This window comes from Sceloporus undulatus, chromosome 1 (genome assembly GCF_019175285.1).
Source record: "Sceloporus undulatus isolate JIND9_A2432 ecotype Alabama chromosome 1, SceUnd_v1.1, whole genome shotgun sequence".
In the NCBI taxonomy this organism is placed as follows: domain Eukaryota; kingdom Metazoa; phylum Chordata; class Lepidosauria; order Squamata; family Phrynosomatidae; genus Sceloporus; species Sceloporus undulatus.
The window spans coordinates 81,358,505-81,380,396 of NC_056522.1; the positions used below are offsets into that span (position 1 = coordinate 81,358,505).

The following is a 21,892-nucleotide window of genomic DNA, read 5'->3' on the forward strand; positions in this document are numbered from 1 at the left end:
GCTTTCCTAGGATCATCTGCTACTACATACACGTAAGAATGAGATCAATACCATAACGTTCATTAGCAACAGTTTCACAAATAAATTAAATCAATGTTTGCAAGATTACAATTACAGCCTTCATAAGATCTCTAGAACAACCTAAGATTTAGTACCATCCAAAATGAGAATTAGAAAATTGGTCTACCATCAACCCCTTTAGAAATTAAAAATGGCTACCAGTACAGAAATTGCATGATACAAACTAACATATTCCATAATTTGTTCTAGAGTCTGTTAATTGTACCATTAAATTACAAACTTAGAAACTGCTAGTTCTGTTCCCATAAGTTTTCTAATTTTCCAACTGAACTCCCTGCCAAAAACCTGTCACTTAGAAGCTAACTGGAACTAACAGCAAACTATATGAGCCTCATATTCAGTACATTAAACTTAAGATACTGTTTACTGAAACTTTGCTCTAGTACTATATTTTAGTGATATCTAGTTTTAGTATAAGATTTTCATACTACCAGCTATAAATAAAATCAACCATCCTAAATTGATGGCACCTAGAAAAACAAAGCTTCATCATCTACAGACCTTGAGTCCAAATGAAGTATCTTCGGAGGCCAAGACTTCAACCTGAAATTATAAGGAGAAATATCATTTCAAATGTAGTCACTTAAGATCTTCTGACCACAACACCAGAATCCATGGAGAAAACATGTACAGTACTAGAATAGAAGCATAATTTCACAACACAAGAAGTCTAGATAGAGAATGGGCAGTGAATGAAACATAATATCAGGAGAAGAATCAACAACCCATATTAAGGAGGGGAAGCCAATAATGTGAGTTTTCACATAATGGTAATGCAGTTGAAGAAAGTGCTGCAGATTTGTAGTTTTGTGAGATATCTAGCCCTCCATCTCAGAGAGCTCTTGTGCCCCACCAAACCACAAATCCCAGAATTCCATAGCACTTAACCATGGAAGTTGAAGTGCTAATTGCTATATGCCTGCACTGTGTAGCAGCCTGAGAAATATATAGATGGGAATTAAATTTATGAACTGAAATGATAAACCAAGCAATACTGTAGCCAAAAGAGTATAATTTTACAAACGTCTGTGCTTCCTTGTAGTTTGCTTCATATTAGTTCCATTTTACCTTGGAGGGTGAGGGTAGGATTTAGCTTCACAAGACAAATCTAGGGGGTACTCAAGAGTGTTTCACCAAACTTTCTCCTGTTGATGTGAACATACTTGCATTTCAATAGTTGAGGACATAAGGAAAATGTTAATGCTCAGTCAGTCAACCTTTATTAGGCATACATGCCCAGTCTTCTCAGTTCTAACTCATCAAGCTCCACTGTACACAGGGAGCCCTAATAAATAAGAGGCAGTGTTCAAGAAGTACTGTAATTTCCATTGCCTTTGTTCTGTTAAACAGTTATGTGTTGAGAATTAGGACCACTCCACACTCCTGTTAATGCAGTTGTTCACCTCAACTAAAGTTAAAAAACAAACAAAAAAAAAACCCCAAAGCAATGAAAATCTGGTAATCGTCACTTATGGAAATTCCATTGATTCAGTGGCTTTACTTTAGTTAGGAATAATTAATTTTAACTGTCGTGCTACATCAGAATTGGACTTCCCTTCTCCCCAAAGATTTGCCCTTCTTCTTCAGTTTCTTTCTGCACCGAGCATCCCCTTCTTTTCCCTAAGTTTGTACTCACAGGTGCTCTTCATTTTCAGCTTTGAATCACTGGTTCAGAAATAAGCCAATAGCCATTCTGCAGTTATCTTGCCAGTGAGTTCATATCTCTCTCTCTCTCTCTCTCTCTCTCTCTCATACACACACACACACACACACACAGAGAGAGAGAGAGAGAGAGAGAGAGAGAGAGAGAGAAGCCTCTTAATTAACCATTTCATTGCTCTAAGAGGATGCTCATGAAGATATTATTTATTGTTATCCCACTCCCCCCCCACCATTGGAACTCAAAGCAGTTCACAGTTTAAAAAAAACAATACAATTGTAAATACATTTCCTCAATAAATCTTCACTTTCCTATGAATATATGTTGAGACATCTTCGTCGCCTAAGCTTTGCTGTATATGTTTTGGCTAATATGTTATGCTAGTTTGGGTAGGCTTTGTATACTTGACAACAGCCTGTTCTCTGGCAGAATAAAGCCCACATCTTATTTGGGAAACAATTTCCCCAACACACATACAACAGAATGTTTTCCCCAGTCATCTGCATTCTAGAAATGGTTATTCCTTGAACCTGAGAATATGTTATATTTTTTAGACATCTTTCCTGACAGATATAGGAACATTTTTTTGATAAATCTTCTGTGGCATTCTAGAACAGCTACTTAGTTATGTCTGCACAGAAAAGTAATGTCTTTTGGTCCGATTCTCCTAGGAAGATGTCTATTCCGTTTCTGATTGGAGCAGTAAGCAAGGCTGTGACATTTCCACCACCCTTTTGCCAGCAAGTGAGCCTGCTATACTCAGAAGCAGGATAACAGTCCTGCTTCTGAATATAGGGGGGCTCACTTGTTGGCAAAAGGGTGGTGAAAATGTTATCCTCCTAGTCCCCCAACTGGAAACTGAATCGACTTCCTTTGCCTGATCTGGTGGTTGGCTCTTAAGATGGATGGAGTGGCATTAACATAGGTTGCCAGTAAAACTGTGTAGTCATACTGAATATAAACCAGTTTACTGATCCTTATGTCTACCTTACAAATCCACAACTGCAATACTGAATACCAGCCCTTGATATTTTTGATGACTTGCAGCTGCAATGAAGGTTTTGCAATTCACTCTTGAAACTGTCATAATGCATACAAATACACTAAAGATGCAATCCATACCCCACCAAAAAGATAGTTAAGGGGCCATAATAATCCTACTTATGGTATGAACTCAATTGACAGAGATGGAGGTATGACCATGGGACAACACTCATGCTACCAGAGATTACTCCACATACTGGTGGAAATCTCCACCACTACAGACATTCCATCTCCTATGTTCCAGTAGCAGTGTGTGTGTGTGTGTGTACTGGGGGGGGGATGGGCCATAGTGGGCTGTATTCAGAACAGGCATAGATGCATCATGTTCAAAGACCCTTTCCACGGCACACCCTCAGAAACAATGCAACCCTGATGTATTTAACTTTCTTCCATACTAACCAAGGGAGAGAAGAATTATAGAATTGTAGAGTTGGAAGAGACCACAAGAGCCATCCAGTCCAACCCCCTGCCATGCAGGAACTCTCAATCAAAGCATCCCTGACAGATGTCCATCCAACCTGTTTAAAGACCTCCAGGGAAGGAGACGAAGAAGAAAAAGCTGGCTCACTTTTCACCTCACCCACAAAACATGAGAAAAACAGATGTGGTAGATATTCAGCAAATGGATCCCTCATCCAAATGTAAATATTCAATCAGACTGCTCTGTAATTGACATTTTCTATCTTGATGTCATATCTCATAGCCAAACGTCATAGTTAATTCTCTGCCTTTGCTTCCATATTAACAAAATCCTGTTTGCAGAACTAAGAAATTTTGATGTAATTAGTACAAATTACTTGAAGGTAGGAAATATTGATGATATAATTGAACATTTGGAGAACAATAATCTGATTTATAAATTTTAATGATGATAAATTTAATAAAGATATAACAACAACAACCTAGTTTGCAAAATTAGTAAACAAAGTCATAAGCACCAGGAAACTAGAGCAATAAAAGGAGGTTACATCCAAATATAAGAATATCTCGGGGAAGAACAGATTTCAGGATTGGCAGGGGACTGGACTAGATGCCGCTCAAGGTCCCCCTGACTCTACACTTCTATGAGTCTGGTTATCATGTTCGTGTATGTTTTAAGTAACCTTAAAATCAAGGACCAGGTGATGCAAACCACAACTTTCCCTAGCAACTATCTTGATTTTAAACAATGTTGTTTAGCTTTAGTATTTCTGTACCAACATGGTGAAAAAGGAACTAAAGTAACTGGAAAGCAGGCAGTACAAGGTTTCCCAGAATCCTACCCTGTTTTGAGCATAGCAGATTTTCCTAACACATCTATAAGCACAGAGTTGGTCTCCTGGGGTAGAGGACACAGCTGTTTGACTGCAACATACAATAGAGGCTAAAAGGCACAAAAGGATGCAAACATGTCGTTAAATCTAGCACAGGCAATATGATGACTGTTGGAGACCTACTGATCTTAAGATGTGTGTGTCTGTGTGTGTGTCCAATTTTTCAAAATTTTCTGTGTCCAGTCTCAAAATGTGAACTTATCAAAATTCACAATTAAGGGACTGAAACACCGGTCCTAAACAGATTTATTTCTGCTGGTAGAATATACAATTAATTCCAAGGAGGCATGATTTGTAAGAAAAGTATGCTCAGGGCTGCAACCATCTGTCCACAGCTGTGTTCCAAGCTAGATTCTATTCAGAATGGCAATTTACTGTTAACATATTTAAGAAATTATGACACTTAAAATCTGTTCATAGTAAATAATAAAATAAACGAGTCTTTAAGGCAGGGTGGGCAACTCACAACTCATGGAAGTCTGTTGTATGACTCTCACATTTTTCTCCCACCATAAAAACATGGCACCATGGCTGTGATGTTGATAGCGGGGGGGGGGGGGGGATAAAATTAACTTTTCTCCCAGCAACACAGAAGCAATAATCATAACTGCTTCTATGTACCACTAGTGGTAGCAAATAATCTGGTAGTACTGGGAGCAGAAGAAGGTTAAAGATAAAGCTTCTTACTCCCCAGCTCTGCACAGTGACTTAAGAAGCTACACTGTGATGCTGCAGAAGTAGATCAGAGGTGTTGGTCTGGATCCTGGGGAAGTGGATGGGAGCTTTAGCTTTCCGCTCTCTTGGAAGCCTCTCCACTCAGTATCAGTATTTGTGGGCGCACATGAAGCCCTTAGCTTACAATGATACCAACAGCTGCCCTCAGACCTGAAAAGGCTGTCACTGCCACCCCAAAGGAAACGTTGACAGGTAACATCAGCAAGTGTGGATATACACTTGCGAAATGGAGTTCACAGATTCAAACAGATCCAACTGAACCAGATACATTTAGAAAATGGAGCACTTCATTAGTCTAGAAAATGTGAAAAAGTGAATGCCTCAGAAAGAAAGAAAGAAAGAAAGAAAGATCACAGGCAAAATTGGAATCAATAATTATGTTTGACACATTAAACAACTCATCTATGAAGAGCAAAAAGATGCAATAACAATGCGGTCTAAAGGCAGAGGTCCAATTGATAATAAATTAATCTGAGGTGAAAAGAGACTACAAAAATAAAGTTTGATGTCATAGTTTACTATATACACCCTTAATTTTAAATGATATAAAACTTACTAAATTAAAACCATTAGTTTAACATCTTCCCTATCAGATAACAGAACTAAAGAGAAACAAGACATGTTCAATCAGAGAGTTAAAAGCAGTGTACTTTCTACCTACTGAATACTTATTATTCTGTTAAATTTACAAATTAAGCTTGTAATCCTCATGAAGCTATCAGAGTAATTACAGAACTGTACTGAAAAGAACTGATAATTTCAATTCAATTCTATTTTTCCGGAATAAATCAAAGTGTAACTTGCAAGTGTTTAGATTCATTCTCTGATAGAATATTGCATTTGAAGTCAAGGACTGTCCAAAGAGATATCAACATGTTCTTTTTGTTAATAGGGAAGGACCCCCCCCCCCCCGCAACATATGTTTCATCCTACTCAGTTTAATTTCCTCCTCTCTGGGAAGGATGTTTTAGTATTTGTAAAAGCACCTAGTTACACAGAATAAAGTTTGCTTGGATCTCAGCTGCTCTTACAGCATCATGCAAGGATTCAAGAAGCTCAAGAGTTTACAACCTTGCCTGGAAGGAATCCCCATCTAGCGTGAATAGGACAGTGCTTCAAACAATTTACCAACAGATTGTGTTACACTTAAGTAGTCACCTATCTATATTGTTCAACTGCTTGTCACTGATCAAAGTGAATATAAGTTCAGCAATCAGCTGAAAGTAACCTGCCATTAAATAAAGGCTATTAATAGCTATGCTGGTGCCACCAAATTGGAAACATACCTAGGCAATAATCAGCGTGCAAGGCAAACCTTGGAAACATATAAACAATACATTTTAAATAATGTTATCACATACACTGATGATTGACTGTGCCAAATGAGTCTTTAGACCTCTAGAAGAAAGAAAGCAGAAAGCTATGATAAACCATAGCTAGTATAACAATAGGTATACAGTATTATAACTTACTCCATATTTCTCATTTCACATTTCTAACAGCTGCTACCATGTCGATAATATGTTTTGGTTAAGATACTTTGGTCTTTAATTATTGAGAAAAGTCGGCAACTTATTTCCAGAATAGTTTGTGTTTTTCAGTCTAAATGTGACCTTCACTACCAAAAAATGAGTTACAAAAATGAGAACAAAGAATTTTAGACACATATACAGACACACAAATGGTTATAAGATCATTGTCTTTTGCCTTATAGAATTTACATTTGCTTAGGAGATTTCTGTTTAGCTGTTTCTATGCAAAGATAAGGTCAGAAGACTAAAGGACCAAACCTCTTCAGAGGGAGCAACTGGGCATAACAGTTTCGCCAGCGAAATGAAAAGTGAGTGAGTGATTATACTGTTCAGTTGACAATCTAATTATAAATAATTTATACAGTAATAAATGCAAATATATGCTTTACTGTTTCATGTTGATTCTTGTCCAGTTTTTTTTTCTTTTACATTAAAAAAATGCTTTAGGTAAAACTATAAGTGACCGCTGGTACCCAAGCAGCAAAACTAGGTTACTGTTCTTGAAGTGCTGTGAAGTACAAGGTAGGAAGATTACAACTACATTATACATGGGATGTAAAAGCCCTTCAAAAATCTACACCTGCTTTCTTTCTCACTATTTTTTCACCTAAGCATTCTTTCTCATGGAAGAACTTAAGTAGTGGAAGTAACCCCACTCTGGGGGAAAAATATCTCAGGATTATCAGCATAATGTAAAGACATCACTCATATGGCAATGACTGGGATGTAGGGTTGTGGCAGGCAAGAAAAACCCTCTTCTGACCTGTGTTCAATAAGTCTCCTGCGTGAGCTTTGTGTGGTGATTGGGAAGAGAAGGATAATCTGGAATCTTTTGTTTAAACGCCTGCCTAAATCTGCTGCAAAAATAAGATATCAATTTTACTATTGTTCAGTTCTTCTCAGCCCACCTGATGTGGGGGACTGACATTTTTATTTCATTTATTTTTTACTACTGGTTCCAATTTCCCTCCACATTCATTGGGGTTAGGGGCATAGGACCCTAGTCACTCCGGGAGGAGGATTGCAGATCCTGCTTTTCAATTCAAATTAAAAAGTGCTGACGGAGATAAAGGAGCTCCCCAGATAGGGGAGAAAAAGAGGGGCTCATCTGAAACCTCCGCAGCTCCGGGGCATCTGGGAAAGAGCTCAGCTGGGTGAACACAAGCCGGTAAGAAGACGCTGGAGAAGCATGGAGGTTTGAACTAGTCACATTCAGGATTGAGCAGCCGCTTTGCGGTACAAGCGCCACCACCACTGTTTCAATTTTACCAACATTCTTATATAACTCTAAGACTCTATTGTTGCTGGGAATTAACCTTTTTCACTTAATTTCATTTGTGTCACTGTAGACTTTATAAATTAAAGCGATGGGCAGTGAATAAATTAGTGTGGAGAGTGGAAAAAAGCAGACAAACTGCTCCGAGAGGTTTTTCCCCCCTCCCCCCTTTTTTTGCTGGACTTCTCTCCTACTCTGCTCCTTTGGTTGAATGGATCATCAATACTGTTATTTTTATTGTTTTTTCTCTTTCTCTTGTTGAATGGAAGAAAGTGAGGGACAGATTCGGCTTTGTTTGGACTTTGCAACTGGAAACCGGCATGCTGAGGGAGAAGAATTGCCAAATTGGGGTAAAAGTACAGAAAGGACTACAATTTTAATCAGTGGTTGGAGCGAGAAACAAAACAACAGGGAAAATATTCTAAATAAGAAGGAGAAAAGACCGTTTCTACTTTATTTTGTGACCATATTTTGGACTCGGGGGGACTCAAAGTTATAGAGGATTATAAAGGATTGGTTTACAGAGGACTGAATTGAGAAAGAGACACTGAAATTCCTCCATTTGTCACTAATTTTGTAACACCAGGCCAACAGGGGAAAAGACGAACACCAAAGAAATCTGGTACAAGGGACGATAGAAGATAAAAAATACTTATCATCTTTTTTACAGGACATTTGGATAATTTGGACATTGGCAAGACTAGCTTAGGCAAGAAATACTTGGAATTGGAGTTGGAATTTTGAAGTAACCCCCTTGTCACTGGTGCTTTTATATACTGCATGGATTTAGTAGTGTGTAATTTGTAGGACTTGTGGAGAAAAATCAACTTTTAAGTGTGAAATACTTAGTATCATCGAATCGTAGAGTTGGAAGAGACCGCAAGGGCCATCCAGTCCAACCCATTGCCATGCAGGAACTCTCAGTCAAAGCATCCCTGATAGATGGCCATCCAGCCTCTGCTTAAAGACCTCCAAGGAGGGAGACTCCACTACACTCCGAGGGAGTGTGCTCCACTGTCGAACAGCTCCTACGGTCAGGAAGTTCCTCCTAATGTTGAGGTGGAATCTCTTTTCCTGCAGCTTGGATCCATTGCTCCGGATCCTGTTCCTTAATGAATAATCTAGAACTCTAAATTTAGTCTCTAGTAAATTAAAGTATTTTGGATTCTCGCTTATATTGGGGTTTTCTGAATTTACTGTTCACATAGTCCTAAACTTAAATTTGTTATAGATTGGAAAAGATACATCTGTATCTGTGCCCATAGTTAAAGCTATTTCCCTATATTTAAGTATTAAATATCTAAAATAGATTGGACACAGATACAGTGGTATATTTAATTTGAAGCATTGTATAGAGTGATTGACTGATTGATCAAGGAATAGTGAATTTGGAGCAAACTTTTGTTATATAAAGTTGGGAACACTAATTAACTTTGCTGTATTCAAGTGATCCGGTCTGTGACTGGAATTTGGGTATGGGGCGATTTGAGAATTAATTGGTTTAATTTTTCAGTTCCTTTTACAGAAAAAGGCTTTTTGATACTGCAACATTAATTTACGGTTTGGTCAATATACCTGGCTAATAGATCTTATTGTTAAGTTAGGTTTGAAGAGAAAGCTGTGTTATGAGAGTCGAAACATAACTTTTTGGATTTGATTGAATTAAGTCTTTGAAAGAGTAAAAACATAGACTAGCTAGATACGCAAGTGCAGAAAAATCTTAATAGTTATCTTACTTTCTTTCTCTCCTTCGGTATTCCTACATATATGATTCCAAGACTTAAATAATATTTTTTGAAACAAAGAATTTTGAGTTTTAAGTGCTAAGAAACTTCCCTCAAATTAAAAATTCAAAAGTAAATTTTCAAAATCTAATTATCAAATAGTATTACATCAAGAAAATAAAACACCCACTGCTTGCTTGAAAGAAGATAAAAGAAAATAATTTAGGCAAATAAAATAGGACAAATAAAATCACATTTTGAATATATAGATTCTAATTTGAGATAAAAAACATATTTGGAATAAAAAATATAGGATTTATTAGCACACAATAGCCAACAGAAATGATGACAAGAAGAGAAAAGGAGAGACAGGTTCAAGCTGCAGCAATGGCTTCTCAGAGAAGACTTTCTAGCACTGATCCAAACATCAACCTTATGGAAGAAATGAAAAGACTACACTTGCAATTGAAAAATGAGATTTGGGATTCCTAAGAAGAAACGCATAGAGAAATTAGAGAATCAAGGGAAGAAACCAAAAAAGAACTGAAATATGAATCAGGGAAAATAAGACTAGATAAAACCAACAAAGATATTGAAAAAATGACTGGGAAAGTGGAGAAATTAGACCAAAAAACAAAGAAAATGGAGGAGAAAATTGAAGACCTAAACAAATTTCAACATGAAGACCAGGATGCAATATTAAAATTGGAAATCAAACAAAGAGAGAAATGTATTAAACTAAGAGGTCTGCCAGAACAGCCTAAAGAGGACTTATATGAATTCTTAGTACCTTATTTGGCGAAATATTTGGATATTCCAGTACAACAAATGCATGGGGAAATAGACAGAATTTACAGACTAAACTCAAACATGGCAAGAATGAAAAAACTACCAAGAGATATAGTGATTTACTGCCTGAGGAAATATATGAAAGATGCCTTCATACAAAAAAACTACAGAACGAGATTTGTCCTACATGGTACAGAGATACAAGTATTTAAAGACATACCCTCTGAAATTTTGAGAAGAAAGGACTATCAGTTTGTAACTGAACAACTGAAACGATACAGAATTCCCTTCAGATGGGAAGAACTGGAGGGATTTCCTCTAACATGGACTCAGGGAAGATATAAAATTAATTGAAAATGCAGGTGCCTTTTGGAAAGAATTTAAGAAAGATATTGCAAAACAATAGGCATTCAAAGAGAGAAAAGAGAGAGATACAGCAGACGAAGAAGAAGATGAAAGGAAACAATTTATGTTACCATCTGATCAAAAAGAGAAAAGGAGAAGAAATAGAGAAGCAGAAGAATCAAAGGAGGATGGAACGAAACCACAAGAAGAGGGTTATTTTTATTATTATTATTATTATTAATTATCAGCAGAAGAAGTAGAAGCCAGAGAAGAATCAACGGAAGAAGGAGGAAAAAGAACTGAGGATAAAGAAGAATAAAGGTTAATAAAGACTAACAGAATTTAAAATAAGAGTGATCAAAGTGAGAGTTCAAAAGAAAGAGATAAACGAATAGACTAGACTAATTTGATTGAATTGGGTAACTTTAAAATGAAATTAATAACCTTTAATGTTAAAGGACTAAATTCATCTATTAAAAGGAAAAGAATTTTTCATTATTTAAATAAAGAAAAATGTGATATAATTTGTCTTCAGGAAACCCATTTTAAAAATAAAGAAAAAAGATTAATCAAGTATAAAAATTTAGGAAAAGATTTCATTTTGGCCGCTAAAAATAGAAAAAAAGGGCTTGTAATCTATGTTAAAAATTATATTTCGGCAACAGAAATGTTAAACAACCCATCAGGACATTTTATAGGAGTGGAGATAAATTGGGAAGAAGAGAAAGTATTAGTACTAAGAATATACTGCCCCTAAGATAAAAAAGGTGTGTTTTATCAAAGGATAAGCAAGGAATTGGATAAATTAGACCAGAAGGTGATAATATTAGGAGATTTCAGTGGCACAGTTGATCCAAGGATAGATTGAAAATCAGATGTACTGTAAATATTAAACAGAACCAAGCTAAACTGCCCCAAACTTTTTTTCACCTCATAGAAAGCTATGGACTAAATATTTGTAGACTTTATCACAATAGAGATGAAGAATTTACATCTTATTCGAATAGACACCAATCCCTCTCTAGAATTGACATGATTTTGGATCCCTATTTAACAAATATACCAAATTAACAGAAATAACTCTGAGAACTATATCTGATCATAATCCTGTTATTTTAACCCTTTTACAGAAAGTAAGGAAATACAATTGGAGAGTTAAAGACGATTTGATACAAGATGAAACGGTAATTGCAAAAACAAAGGAAAGTATACTAACGTATTTTAAAGAAAATACTACTCAAGGACCACCATCAGGGATGCCAGTAAGGCGGTTATTAGAGGATTTTTTATGAATATAGAAGCTTACGCACAAAAAGAGGAAAGAAAAAAGAACAAGAGATAATGAAGGTATTAGCTTTAAAAGAAAGAGAATTGATAGCCAATCCAGGAGACCCAAAAATAATTGATGAAATAAATATTTTAAAGAAACAGGAGGCTAGAAAAAACACATTGGAAATCAGTAAAAAAAACCTCAAATTGTTAAAAAAAATTCAAACACGCAAACAAAATAGGGAAGAATCTAGCCGAGATATTGAGAAAAAGACAGGCAAAGATAACTATCGGAAATAAAGGAGGAAGAGAAAATCATAAATCAACAACAAGAAATAAAAAAAAGCTTTTTAAATTTTTTTTTTTACAAATTTGTATCAGGAACAACCAATAAAATTAGATGAGATTTGGCTATACAGTATCTAGAGGAACAAAATTTCAAAACACCAAGTAAAGACCAAGTTGATGAGTTAATCAAACCTATTACATATACAGAGGTTATGAACACAATTCAAAAATGTAAATTTTTTGTAGAAGGAGAAGGTGATAGAAAGAAAGAAGAAGTAGAATGGAAAGGAAAGAGAATATGAGAATGAGGGAGAAGTAAGATTGAGAGAGGAGAGGTGATGGAGAAGAGAGGGATAGGGAGAGAGGAGAAAGATGAGAAAGGTAAAGGAAAGAGATTGAACATAATAGTAAGACTGTGAGATTTCAAGACTGAAATACAGGTAGAAGGAGTAAAGAATACTTAAGAAGAAAGAGTTTTTCGAATATGACTTTAAGATTTCTTAATACTATGAGGTGATTATTAGTAGGAGAAGAAACATTATTTTCAATAGAAAAGGAACTAAAGAGTCCTGTTAAAGATGCATATTCGAAGAATATTTGTTATTATTTGTTATTAATTTTAGTTTCAGATCAGTTTTGAGAATTTTCAATTCAGTCTTGTTGTATTAGGTAGTATTAACAAGAAATGACATGGTTGACTGTAAGAAGATAAGATTGTTGTAAGGTGTATGTTTGTTTTTAATACTTAATAACATTTTCTATTTAGAAAAGAAAAGAAAAACCATACAAAGCAATCACCCCAGATCAGGCCTCCGGAAGGGAGGAGGTAGATTGTCAAAAAGCAACCCAGATTGTCTAGAAGAATAAAGCAGGAGGCTAAGACTGCCAAAAGGCCCTAGATATAATCACTTTAAACAGTGATTCTTAGCCATATGAACTAAATGGAACCTCCATGGGCAGCAGCAGTATAGCACCTAGTATTCAGATATAGGAACATATAACAAGGGAGAGCTGTTGTCTTCAAGTCCTGGCTTGTGAGTTTTTCAGAAGCATCCTTACAGTTTCTCATGGGAACAGGAAGGTGGATTAGAGAAGTCTTTGGTCCATTCTAGCAGAGCCTATAGACTGTTGTTCAGAGAACCTGATGACTTAAGCAACTGATGTCTTAAGACTTGCTGAACCAGTCAGCAAATGATAGACAGTGATGGAATGTGCCAAGCTCTGGGAAACAGTGTGCATTTTCACTTGACGGTGAAAAGGAATCACTATGCAGGTTAACATGGAAATGGAAAGGTAATATTTGAAATCTATCTGCTTCATAGACGAGGATCAGGGCAATTGAATAAGACATTTGTGTACGTTTGTCTGCTTTCTCAAGATGCTAAACTCAGGCTAACTTATCAAATTAAAGGCTAATGCAGTTGCCAATTTCTTCATTTCATACTCTGCATCCTTTGTTACAGGTTAAGATTTACCCTTGAGTTACTCATGGGTTACAACAAATTCTGTAATTTTGGATCCCAAACCTGCCCTCAATTTATCCACAAAATCGACTTATATTCAAATATTGACAGTAGTAATTTTTTGGGTGGAATTAACTTTTTCAATTTACACAGAACTCAATTCACACAAATCATGCAGGCAGAAATGTCTAAAAAGTGGGGTGAATAAAGCAAAGATGATTACAAATGAGAAATACATTTTAATTTCAGACACTGGTTTGGTCACAGACTAAAACTTTTAACAGCATTCTAGTATTTTATACAGACAAAATGTTCACTGGTGAATGACCAAAAACAGTGTAAACAGTAAATAAACATAAAATAAATTCAGTTTTGGGTTAATAACTTTAAGCTTTAAAAATAAAAAAAATATTTTTAAAAAAGGGAAAAAAAGATATTTATAGAATACTGAGCTTTGCCTGGAAGCTGATTTTGAAAACAACAGTAACAATATCACATTAAAACTGTGTGTAATGCCAGAAACAACCTGGGAGTTGATAGTTATATGATTTAATAAAAACATTTTGAAGTCTACAATCTGAACCCATTTCGCACAAATGAGATAAACTTTCATGGCTTCATACATCATAATTTATAAATCTAGGAATGATCAAGAGAAGTCTTGGTCCCTCCCTTGTTAGTCCTTACTTGTTGCACCGATTCATTGTTGTACTCCTGGTTAACATGAAGCCAGAACTTTCTATAATGTACCAACCATGGAATTATGGTTTAATGCTAGCTAACAAGCCAGAGAGTATGTTAAACTTGGTCAATGCAACAGCTCAGATGCAATACTAGAGTTTGCAAAGCTTAAACATGGTTGGCATTATATCCCAATTTTAAACAAACTATGGTTTGTTACTGGTCTATAAGCAGAAAGCATTGTTTTGCTATATGTTATTTGCTATGACATCCAAATTGGCAAACTGCAGCTATTACTCATTCTTCATCTGCTGTATCATAATAAGAAAAGTGCTGAGCACAGAAATGGCTTTATATGTGCCTCCTGAAGCCTACCTCATATGTCCAAGATCACAAATCCCTAGACATCATCAGCACCCATGGTTCAGTCACAAGTTAAATTTCAGCAGCATATTACTTTTCTATGAATCTGTCATAGTCAATATATTACTATGGCTGCATACGCTGCGGAAATAACCAAGTTTCACACCAATTTAACTGCCTTGGCTCAATGCTATGGAAGTCTGGGGACTGTAATTTTGTGACATATTGCCTTATCTGTCAGAGGGCTCTGGTGCTTTAACCAACCCAGAATTCCACAGCATTAAGACAGGCAGTTAAAATGGTGTCAAAGCAGATTATTTCTGTAGTGTGGATACAGTCTATGAAAGAGACGTATTAGGCAGCACCATCCCAAATGTGGTAGTGGTATGGATACCACACACAACAGTAGATCCCAGTCCAGTAGTTTAATGCATTCCAGGGCTTATCCGTCTATTATCCCCTCTGTTGTAAGCCTCCTGGATTTCCAGTGATTGGGTGGCATATAAATAAATCCTATCATCATCATCATCATCATCATCATCATCATCATCATCATCATCATCCATGGATGTATTCCTCCCATAGGAATGAGCTCCAGGAAAAGCCATCTCCTTAACATAACAGCCTCTATTTTCTCAATCTGCATTTAGGTAGAAGGCAAGATCCCATCTTTGTAATCAACATCCATTGCTAGAAGTCACAAAGAGTTCCTTTGTCAGTGCTCTCCACAGAAAGAACCTCCCCCTCCCCCAGCTCAAATTACTGTATTTATACAACCTGAACACCTACCCTGCAAGTGACTGGATGGCCCAGGCAAGTCCACACAAATGCTGCCATGGTACATAAATAAACAGATCTGATTCCCATATGTCTAGGTTATTTTTAAAAAAAAACTATTTGGCAAATTCATATCATATTTTCAATAACTGCTTTCACAATAGCTTTAACACTTATATTCAGCATGAGTGAAAAAGGAACTGTTAGCAAAAAATGAGGAATGGGAATCCTATCTGCTACACTATAGTTTATCCAAATATTATCTCTGAGACTAGTGAGTTCTTTTTGCCAATACAACAGGGATTTGTTGAATCTTTTGAAAAAGAGTTTCTCCTTTTGAAACACCTTTCCATTCGCAGCATAAGCAATTATCACCTTCTTCACAGTGTTTCATGCTCTTGATACATCTGTTAACTTTGACAGATCTGCGTGTATTTTCTGCTCCAGCCATATACTTACAGTATCTGCAGCACAAAACAGCTTCACATCTTAGATGTTGCCTCATTTAAACAAAACAGAACTTCCCAAATGTTCCGGGAAATGACACATAACTGAAATTTAAGTTTTATGCTTTTCCTTAATCTTCTTTTAAAAAGAAATTGTTTAAATTGTCCTAAATACGATTATTAGTTTACACAACTGAACAATTGTACTGTACATTTAAGGCTGGGGCAGGAGGAAGCTCTGGACAGGTCTTCCTACAGAAGCACTGATGTTTGATTGTGGGAAAGGCAGGGAATAGGTGACAACTTTGTGTTCATCACTTCTATTGACTATAACGTGAGGGAATAGATTAGAGCAGGCCTGGCATTTCTCTGGGTGTGTCAGGGAAACAAAGGGGCTAGGATGTGGAATATCCACAATCTATCTATTATATGGCCCATGACCCTCTGTACCATTTGGAAGAGAGCTATATTTCTAAAATACAGCAACTCAGAACAAAGCTAGTGAATTGTTAACAGTAGTTGATTTATTAATTACTATGAGCTTCCTATGTTCCTGAGTCAGGCTTCTGGTCCATCTAGCCTAGACTGGCAACAGCTCTCCACATTTTCATACAGGAGTATTTGTGGCCCTGCCTAGGATGCCAAGCTAGACCTGGAGCCTTCAGCATTAAAAATGTGTGCCCTACCCTTAAGTAAGACAAAACATTTTTTTTTTCAAATTAACTCAGGGGAGCTTAACTCAGCCTCTTCTCCTTTCCCAAGCTTTACCCCTGGAGGGCTATGTGAAGGGCATTATTCCCTATCTGCAGCCACTGTTTGGAGAAAGCAACCAGTCCCTGCTTCAATGCTGGAAACATCTGTGGAATACAGTCCAGCCATGCTGTCAAATTGTGTTTTCAAGTGAAAACACTGAAAGCATGCCATTCCTTCTTCCCCTGCACAATCAACAGTTTGATTCAGAAATGGCAAAACATATCCATGTGTAAATATATATACATCTCTCTAGTCCTCATGAAGAATCCTGCTGTAAGGTCACAGAAAATTAAATTGCTCCCACAGAAAATAAGGAGGGATTTTATTGTAATTTTAATATACTAGTATAACTTACTTTTACACTGGGAATGTGCCCTTTGCAAATTCTAGCAAGATAAACAGAGATGTTTTTAAGAACTTGACAGTATTCTTGTGGAACTTTTATTCATCCCATTTGGGCCTTTGTAGTATAAATTCCCAGGACTATGCTGTCCATTTTACACAGCAAGGTTACATTGCTAAATTTAAGTACAGTTGGCCCTCCATTTTCGCAGGGGATCCATTCCAGACCCCTCCGCAAAAATGGAGGCTCACGCATTTTCAAGTCCCATAGGCTTGAAGAGGGCACCCCCCCCCCCCGCATGCTTGGGTGCAAGTGCCATTGAAAATAATGGTGTTCACCCCTCCATGGATATTCAAGGTTGTGGATCTCAGATCCATGAGTTACGGTAGGTGGGGTGACTGTATTCTGAAATCATAATTTAAGTGTTGGCACTAAAACATTTGAGCACATAACCTTCAAACAAACATTCCTGTGGCAGGTGGGACTACCCTTTCTCAAGTCTTCTACAAGTCATCAAAAATCTATTGTATTGAACCAATAAATATCAATGCAGCAGTTTAGCAGTTGTGGGCAAAAGTCTGTGGCTAGAATGTACTGTTTGTACTTGGGAGGTTTAGACCCTAATCCTTGGGAATTCCCTGAGGCCTTCAGTGAATTATTATGTCACAATTTATAGTGGTAGCAAAAAGTGTTTATTTCTTCCCACTCCCTCCCTCACAAATATTATGTTCTAATAGTAAATAATCATAGGCTTATATTTATTATGATGTAAGGTTGAAAACAGTTAAGATGTCTTGATTATTTGTCTTCACTGAATATGAATACAGCCTTTACAAACAGTAATGGTTTACACAGATCAACAAAGATGCTTGTATAGCACAGTCCTATTTGAACACTACATTCTAGCAAAAAGTACACAATTTTAGTGTATACCAGACCTTACCTAGATGGGAAAATTTACCTAGAAGACTAGTTTGTTCTGATTTTAGGTAACTCATGTTTTCTATCTGGAAGGAAAGCGATTGTCGTAATGCTTTGATGGCCAAATATTCATTGCCTCTTTAAACTGTTCCCATTAGAACCAGCATGTTAGAATTAGTGGCATTTCTCATGCTGTTGATGACAATTGCTTTCAGTTATACAATATCTGCTTGCCCACTGCCAGAGGTACAAAGAATTTTTTTTTTGCCAGAGGTACATAGAATTTAATAAGGTATATAAAACTGAGTCAAAAAGAAACATGTTTGAATTTGCATTAAAATATAGGTAAATGCTGTAAAAATATTTTTGAATGACTTCCTCAATTTGTTGTCAATATGCAGATGTTTCTACAAATCAGCAAGACAGATTTATATTACCAGGGAGCATGTAACCACACTGTTTAAAGAAGTGGAGACCTGTTTCAGTAAGCTGTGTCCTTGAGCTGCTGTGTTCTCCATATATTTTAATAAGGAGAATGGGGAGAATTAAAAAGGAACTGTGGAAAGCAGGGCAGATTGATTTAAAATCAAAGTGATTTAAATCATCCAAGAAAATGACATGATTTAAATAATTGATTTAAATCAAGTTTCCAATTTTCTAATTAATATATTTCCTGAAGAAGGGTGCATACTAATTAGTTGCTATTACAATTAATACATATTGTTTTTGTAGCCCAAGAACATGACACCTCTAGTCATGCATTCCCTATACCTTTGAAACTATTGAAAACTACTAGAGATAGAGGAGAAACTGTTAAATTAAGGATATCTTGATTTCTTTTTATACATGTAAAGACAGTGAGTGACATCATTTGTGTGAAGACCTACAGAACCATCACTCAGAAATAACATCAATAGATTTCAATGGGATCCCTAGGAAAAGTGCATAGAGGGCTTCAGCATTACTTATTTGGAAATTTCTAGAACAAAACTTAGCATTAATGGGCAGAATATGGTTTTATCGTATGATCTAAATAAATAAATAGCCCTAGTGCTTCCAAACATGTTGACTCAAAACATTCACTATTTTTGCAAATTACAGCTATTGTATGATATTTCTAATCCAATGTTTTTGATGCTGGTTTGTTCTTTTACAATAGCAATGGGTTAGGTGTGGTCTGTGGAATGCAAGCAGCCATCCACACTGTGTTGAAGCCCTCAAGGGACACTGCACCTCCCAACTTTCCTCCAAAATTGATAATAATCCTATTGCCAAAAGGGAGAGGTGCTTGCGATTTTGCTGCTTTGGGTGGCCTTTTTGCATCCCTCTCCTTTTCTGTGCCCAGTGTCTGTTGGCAGTTGCCCATCCTGTTTTACACTGAAAAGCAGGCTCTAAGTAGCCAAATGCAGACGACGTTAAACCAACCATTAATCTCATCATCTGAAGTCATGCTTTCATGCTGCAGTGGGGTAGATAAGTTTATGAAGGGCAGGGGGCAATTTTCCTTGTGTTCAGCTGAATACACCAGCATTTTGTGAGTGATCTGGAAGTGATGTTATATCCCTTCTGGCCTCTATCTGGATTACTTTTCAGCCAATGGGGGTGTGGTAGTTAGTAAAAAAAATCAAGACAAGGCATCGGGGGGAGGGGGAAATCTGAGGGTATTTTGGTGATTCTGAGCAAAGAATTATGGTATGACTATTTAACAATATAAGATCATCACGTCCTGCCATAGCTAGCCACAATTTGAAAGGAATTGTAGTATTCAGGTAATTGCTATTGTTTGAGGGAGCCCTGGAGGATTAATGATGCTGCAAAAATGGGGCCATACCTTGGATATAACAATCCAAAATTAGTAATGAGTGTGGTGCTCATATAGTCCTCTCTCACCTCTCATGCTTGCTTCGTCACTTTAATTTGTGGCCTAGAAGAAGAAATTGTGTCTCAATGCCAGTTTACTAGCCAGGATTAAATTGTGCTTTCAGAGCATGTTTAGTTAATCAAAACTGAGCCTCACTTTCCCATTTCAGACAAAATGTGACACTGTGGCTTATTTTAGGAAGGATTAAAGCACCCAGGATTTGGAGAGCTTTAGGTTTTCTTTAATCCGGATCAAAGTAACAAACCTTTGGCACAAGGAGAAAGTAGGATGCATGATCCTGATACTAATTTCATGTGTTATGAAGCCAGGATCATTATGTCTGAAAAGGACCCTACATCATCCTTCAGCTTGCTCGCCATTTCCAACCAGAGCACCTTGATGTTACCCCAAGCCGCCTGCTTAACTGGTGGTGGAATTATATTCCAAGTGCAACTCCTACTCCAGATAAGTAAACTAGGTAAGGGCTTTGTTCTCTTCCATTATTTTGATTATTCCTCCCCCTATCAGTCTGATGAGCGAGATAAGCAAGAAAAAAGAATGAAATTATCAGTGTTCACAACTGTAAATTGACTCAATTTTTTTTGTCTCTTACCAATTAACCATAGCAATTATCTGAAAAATGTCATTCCTTTCCAATTGTGGCTGGCCACTGCAGGAAGTGATGGCCTTGCATTATTAAATAGTCATACCATCCTTCTTCGAAAACACCAGCTGGGTTTATGTCTCTCAAGGCAAAGCAACTCTTGAAGGCCTGGGATGAAAAAGTTGGTTGCAATATGGAAACTATGTCTCAACAGTAAAGTGTGGGTGTTTAATTTTACCTTTGAACAACTTGGAGCCCAACTACACTAAGAACGGTATAAATCCATTCCCCACTAATCAGCTTGAAAAGAGCATCCATAACTTTCTTACAGAAGCATAATCATGAAACTGTGGAATGATCAGATCCTTTAGTTTTTAAAAAGGTAATGTGAACATCTTCTTGTTTGGAAATTCTCAGTGGAGTGCCCTAGAAGCACTGGTCTTGTCCTGGCTGCTGCAACCCCAGGCAAGAAAGAGGATCAACACATAGGCACTGTGTCCTTTCTTTGGAAAGAGTTTATGCTAGGAGGAAGAAGGGAAGTAGTAGAAGGTTTCTAGCCATGAAATTGATACAATCACCATTTTGGTTATTGTTGTGGTTGTGTGTCTTCAATTAATTTCTGACTTATGGCAACCCTATGGCAAATCTATCATGGGGTCTCTTGGCAAGATTTGTTCAGAGGTTTGCCATGGCCTTCCCCTTGGGCTGAGAGCATGTGACATGCCAAAAGTCACCAAGTGGCTTTCAAAGGTAAACGGGAAATCGAATCCTAGTCTCCAGAGTCAGGCCATTTTGCCATGGTGACTCTCCATTGTGATTCCACCACTCTGCTAATCCACTGATAAGGACCACCTCTGGTGATTTTATCTTAAACCATTAGTCCCCCTACGGTACTGCTGCCATCAGGATCTCTAGTGGACCAGGAGTCCAAGACTATATACAAAGCTGTTTTTCACAGCTCTTAGGCACCACCACTATGTATAATATTGATACAGTACATGATCAGTACATGATAGACTAGAAAGCTGGGCCACAGCTAACAAAATGAACTTCAACAGGGAGAAATGTAAGGTACTGCACTTAGAGCAAAAAAATGAAATGCAGATATAGGATGGGGGACACCTGGCTTAAGGAGACAACATGTGAAAGGGATCTAGGAGTCCAAGTAGACCACAAGTTGAACATGAGTGAACAGTGTGATGCGGCAGCTAAAAAGGCCAATGCGATTTTGGGCTGCATCAAGGGAAGTAATAGTGCCACTATATTCTGCTCTGGTCAGGCCCCACCTGGAATATTGTGTTCAGTTCTGGGCGCCACAATTCAAAAAGGACATTGAGAAACTGGAGCGTGTCCAAAGGAAGGCGACTAAAATGGTGAAGGGTCTGGAAACCTTGCCCTATGAGGAACGCCTTAGGGAGCTGGGGATGTTTAGCCTGGAGAAAAGAAGGTTAAGAGGTGATATGATAGCCCTGTTTAAATATTTGAAGGGATGTCATATTGAGGAGGGAGCAAGCTTGTTTTCTGCTGCTCCAGACTAGGACCCGGAGCAATGGATGCAAACTGCAGGAAAAGAGATCCCACCTCAACATTAGGAGGAACTTCCTGACAGTAAGGGCTATTCGAC

The 21,892-nt window shown here is 37.2% G+C and overlaps 1 protein-coding gene across 5 annotated transcripts in view; it reads right to left on the reverse strand.

The window, feature by feature from the left end:
• Positions 1-21,892, reverse strand: part of ARID1B (AT-rich interaction domain 1B) — a 525,082-nt gene that overhangs the window by 231,185 nt on the left and 272,005 nt on the right. For all 5 annotated transcript variants that reach the window (XM_042445231.1, XM_042445228.1, XM_042445230.1 and 2 more), the window contains exon 5: positions 583-624. In XM_042445231.1, coding sequence (XP_042301165.1) covers positions 583-624 — 42 coding nt within the window. The remainder of the gene's footprint in view (positions 1-582; positions 625-21,892) is intronic.